At 46.8% G+C, this 19,419-nt stretch overlaps 1 protein-coding gene and 1 long non-coding RNA gene across 3 annotated transcripts in view; both read right to left on the reverse strand.

Moving 5' to 3' along the window:
* Positions 1–19,419, reverse strand: part of LOC134284183 (uncharacterized) — a 531,430-nt gene that overhangs the window by 412,559 nt on the left and 99,452 nt on the right. The gene's annotated exons all lie outside the window — the stretch shown is intronic.
* The window catches only part of LOC109401173 (cationic amino acid transporter 3-like), a 236,086-nt gene that overhangs the window by 151,412 nt on the left and 65,255 nt on the right, over positions 1–19,419 (reverse strand). For both annotated transcript variants that reach the window (XM_062842662.1, XM_062842663.1), the window contains exons 3-4: positions 2,563–2,823; positions 1,416–2,174 (exon numbers count right to left, since the gene is read on the reverse strand). In XM_062842662.1, coding sequence (XP_062698646.1) covers positions 1,416–2,174; positions 2,563–2,823 — 1,020 coding nt within the window. The remainder of the gene's footprint in view (positions 1–1,415; positions 2,175–2,562; positions 2,824–19,419) is intronic.

A 19,419-nucleotide genomic window follows, 5' to 3' on the forward strand; every position in this document is an offset into this window, starting at 1 on the left:
CCGCCTACAAAGTGCTATCCCAGATCATCTTCCGTCGTCTTTCACCTAAAGTAAATGAGTTCGTAGGAAGTTACCAAGCCGGTTTCATCGACGGCCGGTCGACAACGGACCAGATCTTCACCGTACGGCAAATCCTCCAGAAATGCCGTGAATACCAGGTCCCAACGCATCACCTGTTCATCGACTTCAAAGCGGCGTACGACAGTATCGACCGCACAGAGCTATGGAAAATTATGGACGAGAACAGCTTTCCCGGGAAGCTGACTAGAACTAGACTGATAAGAGCAACGATGGACGGTGTGCAGAACAGCGTAAGGATTTCGGGTGAACTATCCAGTTCATTCGAATCTCGACGGGGACTACGACAAGGTGATGGACTTTCCTGCCTACTATTCAACATCGCCCTGGAAGGTGTTATGCGACGAGCCGGGCTCAACAGCCGGGGTACGATCTTCACGAAATCCAGCCAATTTGTCTGTTTTGCGGATGACATGGATATTATTGCTAGAACATTTGGAACGGTGGCAGAAGAGTACACCCGCCTGAAACGTGAAGCAGCAAAGGTCGGACTGGTGGTGAATGCGGCTAAGACAAAGTACATGCTGGTAGGTGGGACTAAGCGCGACAGGACAAGCCTTGGCAGCAATGTTACGATAGACGGGGATACTTTCGAGGTGGTAGAAGCATTCGTCTACCTCGGTTCCTTGCTAACGGCTGACAATAACGTGAGCCGTGAAATACGAAGGCGCATCATCAGTGGAAGTCGTGCCTACTATGGTCTTCAGAAGAAACTGCGGTCAAAAAAGATTCACCCCCGCACCAAATGTACCATGTACAAGACTTAATAAGACCGGTGGTTCTCTATGGACACGAGACATGGACGATGCTCGAGGAGGACCTGCAAGCACTCGGAGTTCTCGAGCGACGGGTGCTAAGGACGATCTTCGGCGGCGTGCAGGAAAACGCTGTGTGGCGGAGAAGGATGAACCATGAGCTCGTTGCACTTTACGGCGAACCCAGCATCCAGAAAGTGGCCAAAGCCGGAAGGATGCGGTGGGCAGGGCATGTTGCAAGAATGCCGGACAACAACCCTGCAAAGTTGGTGTTTGCTAACCATCCGGTTGGTACAAAAAAGCGTGGAGCGCAGAGAGCACGATGGGCGGACCAGGTGGAGCGTGATCTGGCGAGTGTTGGGCGTGACCGACGTTGGAGAACTGCAGCTGCAAATCGAGTATTATGGCGGCAAATTGTTGATTCAGTATTATCATGTATTCGATGTTAACTAAATAAATGAAAATTAAGGCAGTTCAAAACTTCATGAGTACAAGTAGCTTGTTTCCACTGAAATGTGTCTCCAATATGAAAAAATATTTTATAGATTTTTTCAAAAGTGTAAAACTGTGTTATGAACTTACCAAACAGGCAAATGCCAACTTTAACGATTCCCGACGACAGCGAGCTCGGATCCTTCAGTTTGTCTACGTTGAACAGCTGTCGGAATACGTTAGGTATCGTAACCGTCGTACTTTGCAGAAGCGTTTGATCCTCGTACCTCAGCACCAGAACACTAACGGCGACGATCGTGTAAGCCAGCAGGGTACCGATCGACATCATATCGATCAGTTGCTGCAAGTTGAACAGCATCGCCATGGTTGCGGCCAGTAATCCGGCCAGAATTGTTGCCAGCACGGGGGTTTGCGTTTTCGGATGAACCGTGCGCAGTTTTTTGTAGATGATTCCATCCGAGGACATGGCATACAGGACACGTGGCAGGGGGAACATGGCTCCCAACAAGCTGGTGCAGAGAGCGAAAATGGCACCGATCGACACGATCCACTTGATTGCGTGCCATTCGAGCTGCTCGAATAGATGCGGGAAGGGGGCGTCCGGATTTTGTAGATAGTATGGCAACGCCATGGTTAACACCGTGGAAATACCGAAATAGGCCAAGAAAATGATGATCAGGGAGATCACAATGGCTAGCGGGATGTTACGACTTGGGTTCTTAGCTTCCTCTCCGGTGGTGGCTATGCAATCAAATCCTACAAAACCGTAGAAGCATTTGGCTGCGCCGGCCATGATACCCGCGAACCCATAGGGCGCAAATCCTCCTGCACCAGCTTCAACACCTTCGGGGAAGTCCTCTGGCTTGATGCGCCAGTTGGCTGGATCACCTAAACAAGGATAGTAGTAGTGTTAGGTCGAAGTAAACTCTTCTATGTTTCAACAAAGTATTCCCAAAGAACCTTTTTTAATGTTCTATATGAATAATATTTTTTAAACATTATTGAACCGTTTAAAAAACGCTATATTTCTGTCAACACTGAAAACGACCGCCTTATCAAAAACATTGAAAATGGCATGGAAACTTATCTTTGCCTTATGCGAAAAAAAATGAAAAGGTTTTATTTTGAATATGTAATGTGAAAAGGTTTTCAGAACTTTCATCAGAACTTATGCGAATAACCTATTTCATATAGCATTTTTAGTTGCATAAAGGCTTAAATCAGGTTTGAAGCCTAATCCTGTACTGTTGTTATGGTATAATACTTCATCACTTACAGTTCATGCCACCGGCTACCAGCACGATCGCGATAACGCACAAATTCACCCCGGTGAAAATGTTGTTCATCAGAGTGGATTCCTTGACGCCGTACGCCAGCAGGGCGGCCAGAATGAGCACCACCACGAAGGAGAAAAAGTCCGGATAGTCCGACAGGAAGTCCACGTTCATGCCCATGGTGTCCTTCAGGGCAGTGCTGATTTTATTGCCAGACAGTTCATCTATGTAGCCGCTCATCCCCCGGGCCACGCTGGACGTACCTGCCAATCGAGAAGGAAGGATTGTTGTTATTAGAGATTTTAGGTTCAACACAGAGGTGGTTACCAGGCGTGGACAATTTTTCTTGAAATTAATCTTAAAAAAAGAGACTTTCATCCCTTAGAATTTTTTTCCTTCGTCGCATGATGTATAGTCGAAATATTAGACGAAGGTTTTCAGAAATGTTCCATACACAAAACATCAAATTACATATGTTTTTCATAGGAAATTGTATATAGGGTACGAGTGCCATCATTAATCTCATGCTCCCATATTCATCCTATTCGAAAACAAGCGATTACGGCACCGATTGATTCCGTTCTTTTTGTTTACATGCGTGCTCACTTCTAACAAAAAATACAAAAATAAGAAACAAAACAAACAGCGCTTCAATCCTTTGTTTTTCGTAGGATGAAAATGGGAGCCACATGCTTAATAAGGGAACCAATACCCTATAGAATCTATTTTAATACCAAAAATAATAAAAATTGATTCGTTATACTTAGTATAAAAATGGATGAAAAATAAATAGGGTGACCAAGGGTATTATCGGCAGGTTTGTTCTCTTCGTCTCGGGGGCTTTTTGTGGGCTGAATTGCCTGAAATTTGGGCAAATAGTTCAGCTTGGTTGGAAAGGATTTGAGGCCAATTCTGGGTTCAGTACGTTTCAAAACAAAAAAACCCATGACGAAGAAAACAAAACTGCCGAAAATACGACCATTCTAAGCTACTTGGAAAATTTTTAGGGTTTCTACAAAAAACTAACAAAAAACCCTAACTAAACCACCTAGCGGTGGCGGTGCCATCTTGGGTATACTGGTCGCCATTTTTGGACTCCAGACATTTTCCCCACATCAAATATACCTATATTGAATGGTTTAAGAGCCTTAAACTTCATTAAACAGATTCCGTCTTGAATTTGAAGCTGCCATCTGGGATTTTAGACCGCCATATTAGATATTCTGGTCGCCATCTTTGGTCTTCAGACATCTTTCCCATATAAAATATACCCAGATTGCATGGTTTTGGAGCCTAAAAACCATTTAAAAGCCGCCATCTTGGATATTCTAGTCGTCATTCTTAGACTCCAGACATCTTCCCCATACCAAATAATCCCATATTGCACGATTTTAGAGCCTGAAACTCCATATCGAATATGGAGCAGCCATCTTTGACATTAGACCACCATCTTGAATATTCTGGTCGCCATGTTTGAACTGCAGTAATCTTCCCCATACCAAATATATCCATTTTGCATGGTGCTGGAGCCTTAAATTTGTTTAAGCATATTAAATTCGGCATCTTGGATATTCTAATCGCCATTTGTGGTCGCCAGACATCTTTTCTATACCAAATATACCCATATTGCATGGTTTTTGGAGCCTAAGACGCCATTAAAAAGCCACCATCTTGAATTTTGAGCCATCATCTTGGATATTGGGCCACCATCTTGATATCGTGTAATTTTTGGTCTCCAGTGTTGATTTCCACACCGCTTTTACCAACCATGCTAAAGGATACTAAAATTAGCGCTGTTGTAAATGTCTCATGATAGAGCTTGTTTTAGTTTTATATACGACGAGCTCTACCGGTGCTAGTCCAGATCACTGAAATGGTCATATCTCTGAAACGCCTTGGCCGATCCGAACCATTTTAAATAGCAAAAATTGCGGTACAATTCCGGTTGGTTTCGTGCTAAAATCTGAAAAATCGGATTATGGTAAGTGCCTTGAAAGTCAGTGAACTTTTTTTGCACACAGGCATACACAGACATCTTCTCAATTCACCGAACTGAGTTGATTGGTATATGTGACTTGACCCATCGAGCCTTTAATCGAAAATTAGTTTTTATCTTCCTCGTACTCCAAAGTGTACTGAAAGGCTATATGTTCACTCGAGTAACGAATTTTCGATAGAAAGCTCGAAGAGTCGATTCACATATACCAATCAACTTAGTTTGACGAATAGAGATGATGTCTGTATGTATGTATGTAATGTATGTATGTATGTATGTATGTATGTATGTATATATGTATGTTTTTTTTTTTTTTTTCCTCCCAACCTCCCGAGCAGAGAAAACCGATTGGAAAAACTCTGCTACACCTTGTCGCCTCGATCCCCCTGGTACCACTGATGCGACTGCTTCAGGGGGGGCAATGCGCTCATGCGCTCTTCTTCTTCTGTGCTCATGCACATTTTGTCGCTTCTAAATTTGTTATTCTAATCTTTTTAGTGTTCGTACCTAACCTATCGCCATTCAGCGACACAGTTGGTACAAACATACACCAAATTTGTTATTCTAATGCCGTCCGTGTGCCATTCAGCACTCCGGCTTTTCGCGCACGACTCGGATAGTCCCCGACGGTGGATCTACCCTATCCGACGAAGAGTTCCCCGACACTGAAACTTCTTCCGTTACCGATACTTCCCAGGCTGGTGCCAAGGTCGGTTCTGAGATTCCGGTTGGAGACTGGCTTCCGGTTCACAGGCGCCCTGACGACCAAGCACCGGTGCTTTTTCGCGGTCTACTCGGTCTAGTCCCCGGCGGTGGACGGACCTAGCCTACTCCGACAGAGAAAGACCCCGACGGTGGAAGTTCTCTCGACACCGATGTTTTCAACCCGACCAGTAAGGTGCCGAAGTCGGCCCGGCGATTCCGGTTGGTGGTAGACTTCCGGTTCACCGGCGCCCCGACGACCTATAACCGGTACTACTCAACGAACGACTCGGTCAAGTCCCCGGCGGTGGATCAAGCCTACTCCGATCGCGACCCAATACTCTTTGATCTTCGCGCCATCTCCGCTGGAGAGCTGACATGATCCGCGTGACCGCTCTGTTCACCGCATTCCATACGGTTTCGTCCTGACACATTCTCTCTACTACGTTGTTGGGACTCAGATTTCCAGCAGCGCTCGCTAGCATGTCACCACGTACTTCTTCAAATCGCGGACAGTCGAATATCACGTGCTCCGGTGTCTCCTCGTTGTTTGGGCATGTCGGACAGAATGGGGACTGTGCATGGCCGAATCGATACAAATACTGTCTGAAGCATCCATGACCTGACAAGAACTGTGTTAGGTAGAAGTTCACATCTCCGTGTTTTCTGGACATCCATACCGACACATCTGGGATAAGCCGGTAGGTCCATCTACCCTTCTCCGCGTCATTCCACTCTTGCTGCCACTTAGCCAACGAGTCCGCTCTGGTTGTCTTCCTCACGTTTGCTGTGCCTCTTCTCCGGTAACACTCTACATCCTCTGCCAGGGTGATGTGTATGGGAACCATCCCGGCGATAATGCAGACTGCTTCCGACGATATCGTCCTGTACGCGCTCGCCACACGAATAGCCATGAGCCGGAACGTGCTCGAAAGTTTTGTTCGATTCCGCTTCAGTTTCAGCGCTGTAGCCCAGGCCGGAACTCCGTATCTAAGTATCGAAGAGGATACTCCCGCCAGAAGACGTCTGCTGCTGCTGCTCGGTCCACCGATGTTCGGCATAATCCTGGATACAGCATTAACAACTTTCGCTGCCTTCTCACAGGCATAGTCGACGTGGCAATTGAAATTCAATCGGTCGTCCACCATCACGCCCAGGTGTTTTAACGCACGCTTTGACGGGATAACCTGTCCGCCGACGTTGATTTCGGCCCGTTGAACTGCTTTACAGTTGCTGACTAGCACTACCTCTGTCTTATGGAGAGCCAACCGCAGCTTTACTTCACTCATCCAGGCCTCGATGGAACCGATCGTCTCCGCCGTCAGCATCTCTACTTCTTCCAGGGTCTCACCGGTTATCGAAAGGACGACGTCATCCGCGAAACCGACGATCTCGACTCCTCCGGGTAGTTCAAGTCTTAGCACTCCGTCATACATAATATTCCACAACGTTGGGCCGAGTATGGAGCCCTGTGGCACACCCGCCGTGACTCTAACCGATCTCTGACCCTGGTTTGTCTCGTAGACCAAGACTCGATTCTGGAAGTAGCTTTTCAGAACCTTGCACAGATAGTCAGGGACCCTCATGTTGTGTAGTGCAGTGGCGATGGCTTCCCAGCTGGCGCTATTGAATGCGTTCTTCACGTCTATAGCTACCACGGCGCAGTAACGATTACCTCTCCTCTTCTGCTTTGAGGCTTTCTCCGCATTCGCAATGACTGTCCGGATTGCATCCACAGTCGACTTCCCTTTCCGAAACCCGAACTGCCTATTAGACAGTCCGCTCTCGCTTTCCGTACACTTTATCAGCCTGTTCAGGATGATTTTCTCCAGGAGTTTGCCAAGCAGGCATATCGGTCGATACGATGCTGGGTCTCCTGGCGGCTTGCCAGGCTTTGGCAGCAACACCAGCTTCTGGATCTTCCAAATGTCTGGGAAGTAGCTATCCACCAGACATTTCTGTATCGTTATCCTGAACATGTCCGGAAACGCTTCGATCGCCGCTTTCAATGCCATGTTGGGGATACCATCTGGACCAGGGGCTTTCTTCACTTTTAGTCCTTTGGCTATTGTAAGGAGTTCCTCGTTAGACACCCGGTTTGCGCCGGCAGCTACTTCCACCCCGTCGACGTACGGCGTAGGTGGCCATGTGGTTAAACCGTGATTCGGAAAGAGGCCGTTCACAATTACATCCAGCTTTTCAGGGCACATTTCAGCTGGTGTAGCTGGGCCCTTGATCTTCGCCATCACGACGCGATAAGCTTGTCCCCAGGGATTGGCGTCTGCTTCTCTGCACAGCTCCTTGAAGCAATTGGCCTTGCTCAGAGCAATCTCCCGCTTGAAAGCGGTCCTGGCCTCGCGGAAAATCACCTTGCGTTCCTCTCTGCTCGCTTCGGATCTTGCTCTTTGAAATCGTCTTCTAGCTTTAAGGCAGGCAGCACGTAGGGTGCTGAGCGTTTCATTCCACCAGTAAGCTGGACGCCGGCGGTTATTCGGTTCGAGTTTCCTGGGCATAGTAATATCACATGCCCTCGCTACTGCTTCCGTTAGTTCCACAGCGGTCATAGCGGGAGTGTCGCTGTCTGTCCGAAGTGCCTCGACAAAAAGCTCCTTGTCGAACTGCTTCGTTTTCCACTTCCTTTCGCAGGTCCTCCGGGTGCTCGGTAGAGCGGAGATCCGCCGACCGACGCTGTAGTGGATGGACTGATGATCACTGTGCGTGTATTCTTCGCTTACTCTCCAGTTCATGTTGTTCATCAGCGACGGGCTGCAGAACGTCACATCAATAGTGGATTCTCGTCCGTCCTTACGGAATATACTCACAGAGCCTTCATTGCACACTTTAACATTCAGCTTCGCTAAGGCTTCCAGCAGACAGTAACCCCTTGCGTTGGTCAGCCTACTTCCCCACTCCACCGCCCAGGCGTTGAAGTCCCCGCCGATAACAACCGGCGCACATCCTATCAACTTATCAGTTAGTAGATCCAACATCCGATTGTATTGCTCAGGGGTCCACCTTGGGGGCGCATAGCAGCTGCACACAAAGACACCGTTGATCTTGGCGATAACAAAACCTTCATGATCGTTATCCACTACTTCTTGAATGGGAAACCCGCCTGTAACTTGGATTGCCGCTATCCTTGCTTTATCCGCCACCCAGTTACCGTTATTGATAGGAACTCGGTACGGCTCTGCAATTATTGCGACGTCGCACTTGGTTTCCGTTGTCGACTGCCACAACAGTTGCTGTGCTGCATCGCAATGATTGAGATTCACTTGCGTTATCTCCATCATTGTCATTGTTGACCTGCCTTCGCCTTCTTGTACATCGGGCATTTGAAGCCACCCGTCGAATGATCGTTTCCGTCCTCCGGTTTGCAGAACATACACCTCGGTTGCTTCGTGCAGTCTCGAGCAACGTGACCACTTCCGCCGCATCTCCAGCACAATGTGGACCTGTCAGGGCCCTTGCAGCTTCGCGCCTGGTGACCGAACTCTATACACCGGAAGCATCTCTCCATCTGCTTAGCAACTCGAGGAGTGGCTCTCAGAGTGCCCACCGCCCAACCAACTTTTATCTTGCCGATCTCCACCAGCTTGTTTGCAGCGTCAACCGATAAGCGAATCGCCGCCGTCTGGGTGCCTCCAAACGCTTTCCTTAATCGAATTTGCACCGGAACATCCAGCTTACACTGCTCGGTTAGGGCAAATCTCAGTTCCTCTTCTGTCGTGACCGCATCCAGATCCCTGCATTCGATCACCACCTCCTGTGAAAGAGCCCTGACATTTGCATCGCTGCCCAGGGATTTCGCGACGAGTTCCCGGTAATCCAGGCTCTTAACAGCTGGATCTTTCTTTAGCTCGAAGATCATCTCGCCTTTCTGCGTGCGCCGTGTCTTAACCACGTTCTCGCCCAACTCCTTAAGGTCCGGATCCTCCCTCACCTTCCTGAGAAGCGCAGCGTACGTTGTCTTGTCGCTCGCTTCGACTATGAGGGCATCACCTCTGCTTTTCCTCCTAGATGGCCGAAGTTTATCTTTCTTTTCCGGTTCCGTCTTCCTTTCTATTTTTTCCTTTCGCTTTTTCTTCTTAACTCGCTGGCTTTCAACGGTGCGCCATCCACTGTCTCTGCCATCGTTTCTCTGATTGTCGACGCGCGACTGATCGTTCTTCTGCTTCTTCGGGACTTCCTCGTCTCCAGGCGTGTCCCTACCTCTTTTCTCCGAGCGGTGACTCTTAGGCGTCTCCCGAGTTTCCGCCGTAGCTCTTCCTGCAGCTTCCGTTACAGCCTTTTCAGCTGTTTCAGCTCTCAATCTAAGTGCCTTTTGCTCTCGTTCGGCAGCTATAACAGCAGATTTGATGTTCGTCACCATCTGCTTAATTTTCAGGTGCACGTTGTGTCTGTCCTTCACAAACTCGTACAGTTCGTTCACCTTCTTTCTCACCTCACCCAAACCCGACTCTTGAGCAGCACTGCTCTTCGGCGTCGGTGTGAACACTCGCTGGTTCGAAGACCCTAGCTCCTGTTGGTTTCCTTGGAGCTCGCTTCGGATTGTGCTACTGGTAGCGATCGCTGCGGTTTGCACCGGAACATCCAGCTTACACTGCTCGGTTAGGGCAAATCTCAGTTCCTCTTCTGTCGTGACCGCATCCAGGCCGCTATCTCCACTCGTTGTAGTAGTCGCTTATGATCCCTTGGTTATCTTTGCAAAGCAGGGAGGCCAAGCGAGGGTTGAACGCGTACCTTCATGGGGTACGTGTCCAGAGCCGGATCAGCGTAGGTCAGGAATGTTCCATCTGAGCCTACTACCCACCTTTGTTGGTGCGAGTATTGAACGTACCTGGAGGCCTGCCAAGGTTTTAACGGGACGGAGGCAAACGTACTGTTAGCCCGCTCGCCGTTTCAAGTAGGTGTCACCCTTCCTTACTCAGGGAACAGAACAGCACGAATGTCAGCCCATCATCGCCATCCGATCCATAGTCCGTAGTCCGTTGTCGTTTGCGTTGACCAGTATGCCATAATCAGGATGTTACTGGCATCGATCCTGATGTGCCGGTTGGCACTCCGAGTATTTGGGCTAAGGCACTTTGGAAGCGGTACCAGGTCGCTTGTACAGAGTTGCTTGCGGATGTGTGGCTTTTTATGGAGATCCAACAGAGCCCACTGTTGAAACCCCGCCACATCCTAGGCATCCTCTGCTTGAGCTATCTGGAAACCAGAAGCTCGGTCACTCCCCGAAGGAAGAGCCAAAGGTGGTAATCCACACGGATGTGTGAACGATTTTCGCTTAGGATGAATTCCCAAGCTGCCACCAAGCTGTATATATGTATGTATGTTTGTATGTATGTATACATGTATGTATGTATGTATGTATGTATGTATGTATGTATGTATGTATATGTGTATGTATGTATGTATGTCTGTGCGCAAAAAAAAGATCGCTCACTTTTAAGGTACTTCCCAATGGCCGATTTTTCGGATTATATTTCTAATTGAATCGGAATTTTGTCGCATTGTTTGCTATTGAAAAAGGTGTGGAACGGTTAAGGCGTTCTGGAATCTTGGCCATTTTAGTGATGCGGGCCAGCACCAGTGAAGTAGTCATACATAAAAATGAACCAAATACTATCATGCGACACATCAAATTGCGCCGATTTTTGTAAACTTTAGCATGGTTGTCGAATTTTATGCAAAAATCATCAATGGAAACCACAAAAGCACGATGTCGGCCAAAACTCAAGATGGTGACACAAAATCCAAGATGGCGGTCCACAACTAAAAGAGGTGGTTGTTTCAAGGAGTTTAAGGCTCCAAAACCATGCAATATGGGTATATTTGGTATGGGGAAGATGTCCGGATTCTAAAAATGGCAACCAGAATATGCCAGATGTCGGCCCAAAATCCAAGATGGCAGCAGTTTAAGGAGCTTTAGGTTCTAAAACCATGCAATATGAGTATATTTAGTATAGAGAAGTTCAAAAATAACGACCAGAATATGCAAGATGGGGGCCCAAAATTCACAATGGCAACTGTTATATGGAGTTTTAGTTTCTAAAACCATGTAATACGATTATTTTTGGCAGAGAAAATGTCGGAAGTCCAAAAATGGCGACTAGAATATACAAGATGGAGGCCTAAAATTCAAGGTGACAGTGGTTTTAAGGAGTTTTGGTTCTGGAGTTTTGAATCTGAAACCATTCCCTATAGGGATAATTTGGTTTGATTTGTTTTAAAAAAAGACGACCATAATATTCAAGATGGCGGCCCAAAATTCATGATGGCTACTACTGTTTAAAGGAATTTTAGGCTCTAAAATCATGCGGTATAGGGATAATTTGGAATTGGAAAAACGTATAGAGTCTAACAATGGTGACCAGGGTACCCAACATGGCGGCACAAATATCCAAAATGGTGGCTGTTTTAAGAAATTTTAGGCTTACACACCATGTATAATGGGCACACAGTTATGTTCCGATTTTATCATTGTTTTTTGCGCGACAGAACTTTCCCTAATCTTCTGCAACATAAATTCAAAGCGTGATTTGGAGCACTAAAAGTATTGTAAACGTGCGGAAAAACCGAGTAGGCGTAGCCGCGTGCAGACGTGTTTTGTTTTGCTCGTCGCGTTTCTTTCGCGTTCGCCAAATTTTGTGTGATTCTGCTGACGGTTTGGCTGGTGCTACGCCATCCGGATAGCTTCCGCGTGTGAAAGAGTGCTTGTTCTGCGAGAATTTTTATAGTGAGAAATGGATTGATTGATTTCGAAACAAATCATAATTTCCAAATGAATCGTGCGATAGCGGGTAGTTTAAAAGATTGAGTGTGTTTGAATGCCACTGCTAAAGTAGTTCTGGTTCGGGAACGGTGCTGAAATTCGTTTCGAGAGTGTAGGAATGCGCCGTCTGTTTCGCGTTGTCATGTAAAACGGTCAATGATGGCGCTACGCCTTCCAGTGGTTTTCCATTGAAAAGTTTTTGTAAAGGCACTAAGGCTGCAGTTTTGTTTCGTGTTTTTTCACGTATGTGGCTATTTAAACTACCGCCATGGCATCAATGATTCGCGAGGGATTACAGAATCATCCCGTGTGGTTTAACATTCATAATTTTGTGAGAGCTAAAGTGACGTGTGTTCAAATGATGACTGACTGCAAGCGCAACGGTGGCGAGACGCAGAGGAAGCCTGACTGCACAAAGAAGACGTTCCCATGGTGATGGCAGCGCTATCTTGCATTGGATGGATTCCGGTGAGAATGTTCTGATTACTTTTACTACAACAAAATTAATTAAATACGTGCCAGTTTCAAAGATTTTCTTTGAATCAGGAAGTGTGTTTGCATTATCATTATCCAAATGATAACGGTAATGTACACATGCGGGGCTTATTGTTAGTGAAAGTGACTTCTGAATGGACGTGTCTCTCCAGCCATTCTGAAATGGGTCTCTGAATCTGCAATAGAGCTATCACCTTCTAACTCCCGGACTAAAGCTTTTTGCAATAGCATCAAAATGATATTGCGGAAAACTTTCTTCCATAATACCACTGCCGGACAGTGGGGGTTAGTTGGATCACACACACACACACACTAAAAGTATTGTAAACGTGCGGAGATGTTGTACAATGTTTAAAAACATTTTTGAACAGTTCAAAAGCTACGATAAGAAAATCCAAGAATCCAAGCTGAAAATTCAATGTAGTGATGCAGTATTTAAGGAGTTATATATGTTGAGGTCGAGCACAATATCGTCTTTTTTTATCTTAAAGTATGGGTTCTTAAAAATGCTGTATCAAATTTTCATATAGATCCAAGCAGTACAAGCAAAGATAAAGCGTTTTGCGCCTCGCTCTGGAAGCTCGAGGAAAAAAATCAAGAAAAAGCAGATTTTCGGGGAATTTGAGGTAAACATACTAGAATTGTTAGTAGGAATGGTGGAGAAACTTTCCGCGACCAACTAATTGACACGATGGAGACGCATGGTTGCTCGTTACAACAAATAACTCCAATTCATGCTCAAACTGCTTCATCCATAACCTTTCTGAGCAAAACTACTTTTAGCGCTTCTTGAATCCTCTAGTCTCAACAATCTCCCGCACTAGCTTTTTATTTAACTCCAATATAATTCGAGTCGAGGAGAGCTAGTATAAACAAATTTATCCTTCAACTCGTGAGAAATAAATATCTCATCAGCTCCGCCAACCCAACAGTACCCCATAAGTAGGTATAAGTAGGCATACGACGGACGACTGCCAATCAAAATAAAAACAGCCGATTAGTCGCAACCCGATAAAATACATATCCACAAACCTACAAACGAAAGACTTCGACGGCAATACCCGAGGGGAAACCCGTTTTCATTGTCAATGTCCACGGTGAACAACCGAACCGCCGCCGTCAACAGCAGCGGCAGTGCGCGCGGCCTCACAACAGCTGTCTGATTCCGCATCGTTGAAATCAGCATGCGATACGAGCGCGCATCGCTAGTCACGACCACCACCGCCTAAAAATGCAACGGGGTACCGTAAATTGGGGATGATAGGATTTTCCCTAGTCAAATCTCAACGTGAGCTGATGTCTCTCGTTTTTCGGGTGAAGCGTCCAGATTTTAGGACTATAATGTGATATTCAATTTTGCTGTGAAGTACGCAAGTTACATGTATCGCCGAGGTACCTTGAAAATAGTTGGTCTTGAGTTCAGTCGATACCAAGAATTTTTTTAACTGTATTAACGAGATTTTAGTCCTATGCTAGTTCATCTCGGGACCCACGCTTTACTTCCCTTCCTAAGGAAGAACTCACATTTTGCGAGTTCGTCGGGAGTGGGATTCGATCCCAGGTCCTTGGCGTGATAGTCAAGTGTTCTAACCATCACACCAGGTCCGCTCCACGATACCAAGAATAGTAGATAGAATACTCTGGAACATTTTCCGAAAATTCAAAAGGAAAGCTCTTGAATGCTGAGGTAATCCCCTGTAAACTTTTCTCGCTAACGCCCAAGGTACCTACTTTCCAACAAAGTTGCCACCGAAAAAAAAACCGGATCTGATAAAATGAGTGTTGTTCTACGACAAATTGTCTCCAAAAAAAAGTCGGCGTCGTCATATATCTAAGAGTCGCATTTTAGCACTCACTCCATACAATTTGTATATTTCAATCCATAAAGATGCAAAATGACTATAACAAATGGAAAAGAATAAACGAAAATCATGTAATTGGAATGACATACGCAGACGTCCAATACAATTACTGTCGTAATTATGAGTCATATGTAACCGAAATTTTCAGAAAAAAAATGACTTATTCAATTTTCCGAAACGTAAAGTTAATTGGATTTTAAAATTTTCACAAACTCGTAATAGGTATGTTTCGTCAGGAATAGTTCAAATAATGCAATGTAGACTTATTTTTTATGATTGCAGGTATGCTCCGTTTTTGTCAAGTTCCGTTCAATAACTATGCGATTTCATCCATGGATTCAGGCCACACAAACTCTATTGGAAACAAGACGTACTCCCAGCATAAGCTTCATGTGGGTCCCAGGACACAGCAACATCCTAGGCAACGAATCAGCGGATCGGCTGGCAAACCTTGGCCGCACCGGCCGTTGCCTCACTATGGAGGTACCTGCAGCTGACGTGAAATCCTGGTTGAAAACTGTGGTAAGAGATGCATGGTCCAAGGACTGGTGGACAGATCGAACCTTATTTATTCGGAAAGTCAAGGGCAACATATTCCCTTGGGAAGACAGAATCGATCGAAAAGAGCAACTAGTACTGTCTCGTCTCAGGACCGGACACACGAAGGCCTCACATAATATGGAAGGAAGTGCCAATTTTCGAAAAGTATGTGATTCATGTGGAACTCCTAACACCGTGGAACACATGTTGTGCGTCTGTCCGGTATTGGAACTACCTCGGACCCTACACGGGTTAGGAGACATCCAAACAACTCTAAGTAACGACTCAGCGATGGAGGCAGCCTTGATATGTTTCCTGAAGGACACCAAGCTGTTCTCTTCAATTTAAATCAAGAATCGACTGGGAAAAGGACATTAAAATAAGCTACGACATAGGACCTTCAATCTCGTATAACGCTAATACTTCTGACGACAAGGATCAACTCAAAAGGACAACCAAAGACGACAGCAACGAACCGATAATTTGTTAAAACAACCATTGGGATCAGCCCTTCTGGCTTCTATCCTTTTCTATATTGTACTTAAACTCTGTATTTTTTCTTCTCACTCTTAGAGATGGCTCCTTAAGATCCATCTACCACTAGAGACGAACCAGCCGAGGGCTGAAAAAAAAAAAACTATGCGATTTTGTCACTATCCGATTTTTTCAACATATTATTCCATTTTGTTGTCATCACTTAAAGTTTTATCGAACATTTTCAGTAGCTACTGCTAGGGATTTTACCATGTATGCCTTCTGTGGGTTACTTCAGATTCTTTGATGAATTTCTCCTGAGAATTTCTCTAGGAAATCCTTTATAAATTTCTGTAGGAAATTTGGGAGTCTAGTCTGATGCGAGTTACGTGTAACAAATAAATGTAACAAATAAAATGGGGCGCTCCCTCAGAAAGTAACAAAAGAAACAGTGGTCACACTCAATACATATATTTTCTTTTCATTTTCTATCACTTAACCCTGCTGTCTGATCAGAAGCACTTCTCTTTAACTTGCCCTCTTCTTATTTCTTCGCCTTTCAAGGCATCTGCACTGGCACAGCCATCACCGACTCTATCCACGCCGCCGCGAGGTACGATCCGAGTGTCTGTTCACCAAGGAGGTGCGGCTCAAACAGCGTCTGTTCTGGCATCCAGCGGCTGAGTAAGAAACGCTGCACCACGCCCAGCTGGATCAAAGGTGGTAGCCCCATCAGCGTGGTCGTCCCAGTGTTGGTTGGGACGTTAAACAGAACTGGCACGATGGCCCTCCGGCGAGACAGGAGTGTTGGCGTAGGCCCAATAAGCCACCCGTAAAAATCCCCATTGCGAATAACATAGGAGAAAATACGACTCGATACAATCGGCAAAGACCCACGCGACGAAATAAGGACTACGATTGGAAACTTGGAACATGGAATAGCAAGTCACTAGGTATCGCAGGATGTGACAGGATAATCAACGACGAACTACATCCCCGCAACTTCGACATCGTGGCGTTGCAGAAACTTTGTTGGACTGGACAGAAAGTGTGGAAAAGCGGGCATCGAGCGGCTACCTTCTACCAAAGCTGTGGCACCACCAATGAACTGGGAACAGGATTTATAGTGTTGGGCAAGATGCGACAACGTGTGATCGGGTGGCAGCCGATCAACGCAAGGATGTGCATGTTAAGAGTTAAGGGATGGAAGAGCTGTACCGCGCTAAGGACACACGAAAGTTCTACGAGAAGCTGAACCGCTCGCGCAGAGGCTTTGTGCCACAAGCCGACATGTGCCGAGATAATCACGGGAATATTCTCACGAGCGAGCGTGAGGTGGTCGAGAGGTGGGGGCAGCATTGCGATGAGCACCTCAATGGCGACGTTGCAAGTACCGAAGGTGGCGTGGTAACAGATCTAGGAGTATGTGCACAGGACGAAAGACTTCCGGCCCCTGACCTTCAAGAGATTGAGGAGGAGGTTGGCTGGTTGAAAAACAACAAAGCCGCTGGAGCAGATCAACTACCAAGCGAGCTTCTAAAATACGGTGGAGAAGCACTGGTGAGAGCACTTCACTGGGTCATTACCAAGATTTGGGAGGAGGAAGTATTACCAGAGGAATGGATGGAAGGTATCGTGTGTCCCATCTACAAAAAGGGCGACAAGTTGGATTGCGGAAACTACCGCGCGATCACACTACTGAGCGCTGCCTACAAGATACCCTCCCAAATTTTATGCCGCCGTCTATCACCGATTGCAAGAGAGTTCGTGGGGCAATATCAGGCTGGATGCATGGGTGAACGCGCTACAACGGACCCGATGTTCGCCATCCGCCAGGTGTTGCAGAAATACCGCGAATACAACGTGCCCACACATCACTTGTTCATCGATTTCAAATCGGCATATGATACAATCGAACGAGAACAGCTATGGCAGATTATGCACGAATACGGATTCCCGGATAAACTGATACGTGTAACTAATAGGGCCTCCCCCTATCCGGCATCAATGAGACCCCCTTCTACAACTGCCTCAGGGTCGGCATACGCGCTTGACTCACCGCGACCAAGAAAACACTTGAGTACCAAATTGCAAACACTTTTCCCACTTTATTCAAACTTTTTGCACACAGGTACCTTTATTCCTCCCACTTCCTTACAGCCTATCTCCTACCTTATCTATCACTTTCTTCTTCTTCTTCTGGCGGGGCCCCTTCTTCCTTTCAGCAACCACTTTCACCACTTTCCTTCCTCGTCGCTGGCTCGTTCCTTTCGTCCCTCGACACTACGACGGCTTCCTTCCTCTTCCTCGTTTGCTTCCGTTCGTGGCCTAACTGCCGAGCGTTCGCGGTCGCTGGCTTGACGATGCCGCGAAGCTCCAGGCAAAATGGCGGCACTCACTCACCGTCGGGTAAGGGCACGGTGATGGGCGGTTCTATCCAGCAGGATAGGCGGCCTACTACTGCAGTCTCGGGTGTAGGATTCGAGAACTGCGGTTGACTGAGAGGCGATAGGGCCACGCAAGGGTCTCGGTCGACTACGCGCACTCTACGGACTTCACCAAGGTAAAACACAAGGGGTCCTGCGGGCGGTTTGGAAACGAGTAGGTGGCGCATTACTGTTGGGGACGATTGGGACTCTGGTCGGGGGTTCTTACCTGGATATTTCTATTTCTCTGCTTCTTCCACAATCTTTCACACAAAACTTGCTCTTTTAAACTCCTTCCGACTTCTGCTAGTTTTTTCAACTTTCGTTTATATTCCCTTTTAGTTTGCGAATAGCTTTCTTAATCTCGTCTATACTTTTCGAGTTTTGGCTTGCCAATGATGTAGAGCAATGGCGCTTTCCCAATCCAGACTCCCCGACCGAAGGTTTCCCGCTATGACGAAATTCGCCCCATCATGGCTCCTTATACGCCACCCCTCATGGCCGCCTTATCCTTGAGCCTGCGATGTCTGGTGGCGAGTAGCGGAACTATGTGGTGTGGCTGCTAGCTGTCCGGTGGGCGGTGGGTGGTATTTGGTGATGCTCAGCGGACATTCAAACATCTTCTTGGTATTTTTAACATTGAAACGAAACACTACACCGCGAAAATCTCACAAATCTCGGACAGACAGACACACCACTGGTTACATACGGTTGATCAAGGCGACGATGAATCGAGTGATGTGCGTAGTTCGAGTATCAGGGACACTCTCGAGTCCCTTCGAATCTCGCAGAGGGTTACGGCAAGGTGATGGTCTTTCGTGCTTGCTGTTCAACATTGCTTTGGAGGGTGTAATAAGAAGAGCGGGGATAAACACGAGTGGGACGATTTTCACGAAGTCCGTTCAGCTGCTTGGTTTCGCCGATGATATTGATATTATTGCTCGTAAATTTGAGACGATGGCGGAAACGTACATTCGACTAAAGAGTGAAGCCAGGCGGATCGGATTAGTCATTAATGTGTCGAAGACAATGTACATGATGTCAAAGGGCTCCAGGGAGGAATCACCGCGTCCGCCACCCCGAATTCATATCGACGGTGATGAAATCGAGGCGGTTGAAGAATTCGTGTACTTGGGCTCACTGGTGACCGACGACAACGGCACCAGCAGAGAAATTCAGAGGCGTATTGTGGCAGGAAATCGTGCCTACTTTGGACTCCGCAGAACTCTACGATCGCCGTAACACGAAGTTAACCATCTACAAAACGTTGATTAGACCGGTCGTCCTCTATGGGCACGAAACATGGACCCTACGTGCAGAGGACCAACGCGCCCTTGGAGTTTTCGAACAGAAGGTGTTGCATACCATCTACGGCGGAGTGCAGATGGAAGACAGGACTTGGAGAAGGCGAATGAACCACGAGCTGCATCAGCTGCTGGGAGAACCAACCATCGTCCATACCGTAAAAATTGGGAGGCTACGGTGGGCGGGTCACGTCATCAGGATGTCGGATAGCAACCCGACTAAAATGGTTCTCGAGAGTCATCCGACCGGTACAAGAAGACGTAGAGCGCAGCGAGCTAGGTGGG

The sequence above is a fragment of the Aedes albopictus genome, chromosome 3 (genome assembly GCF_035046485.1).
Source record: "Aedes albopictus strain Foshan chromosome 3, AalbF5, whole genome shotgun sequence".
NCBI lineage: Eukaryota > Metazoa > Arthropoda > Insecta > Diptera > Culicidae > Aedes > Aedes albopictus.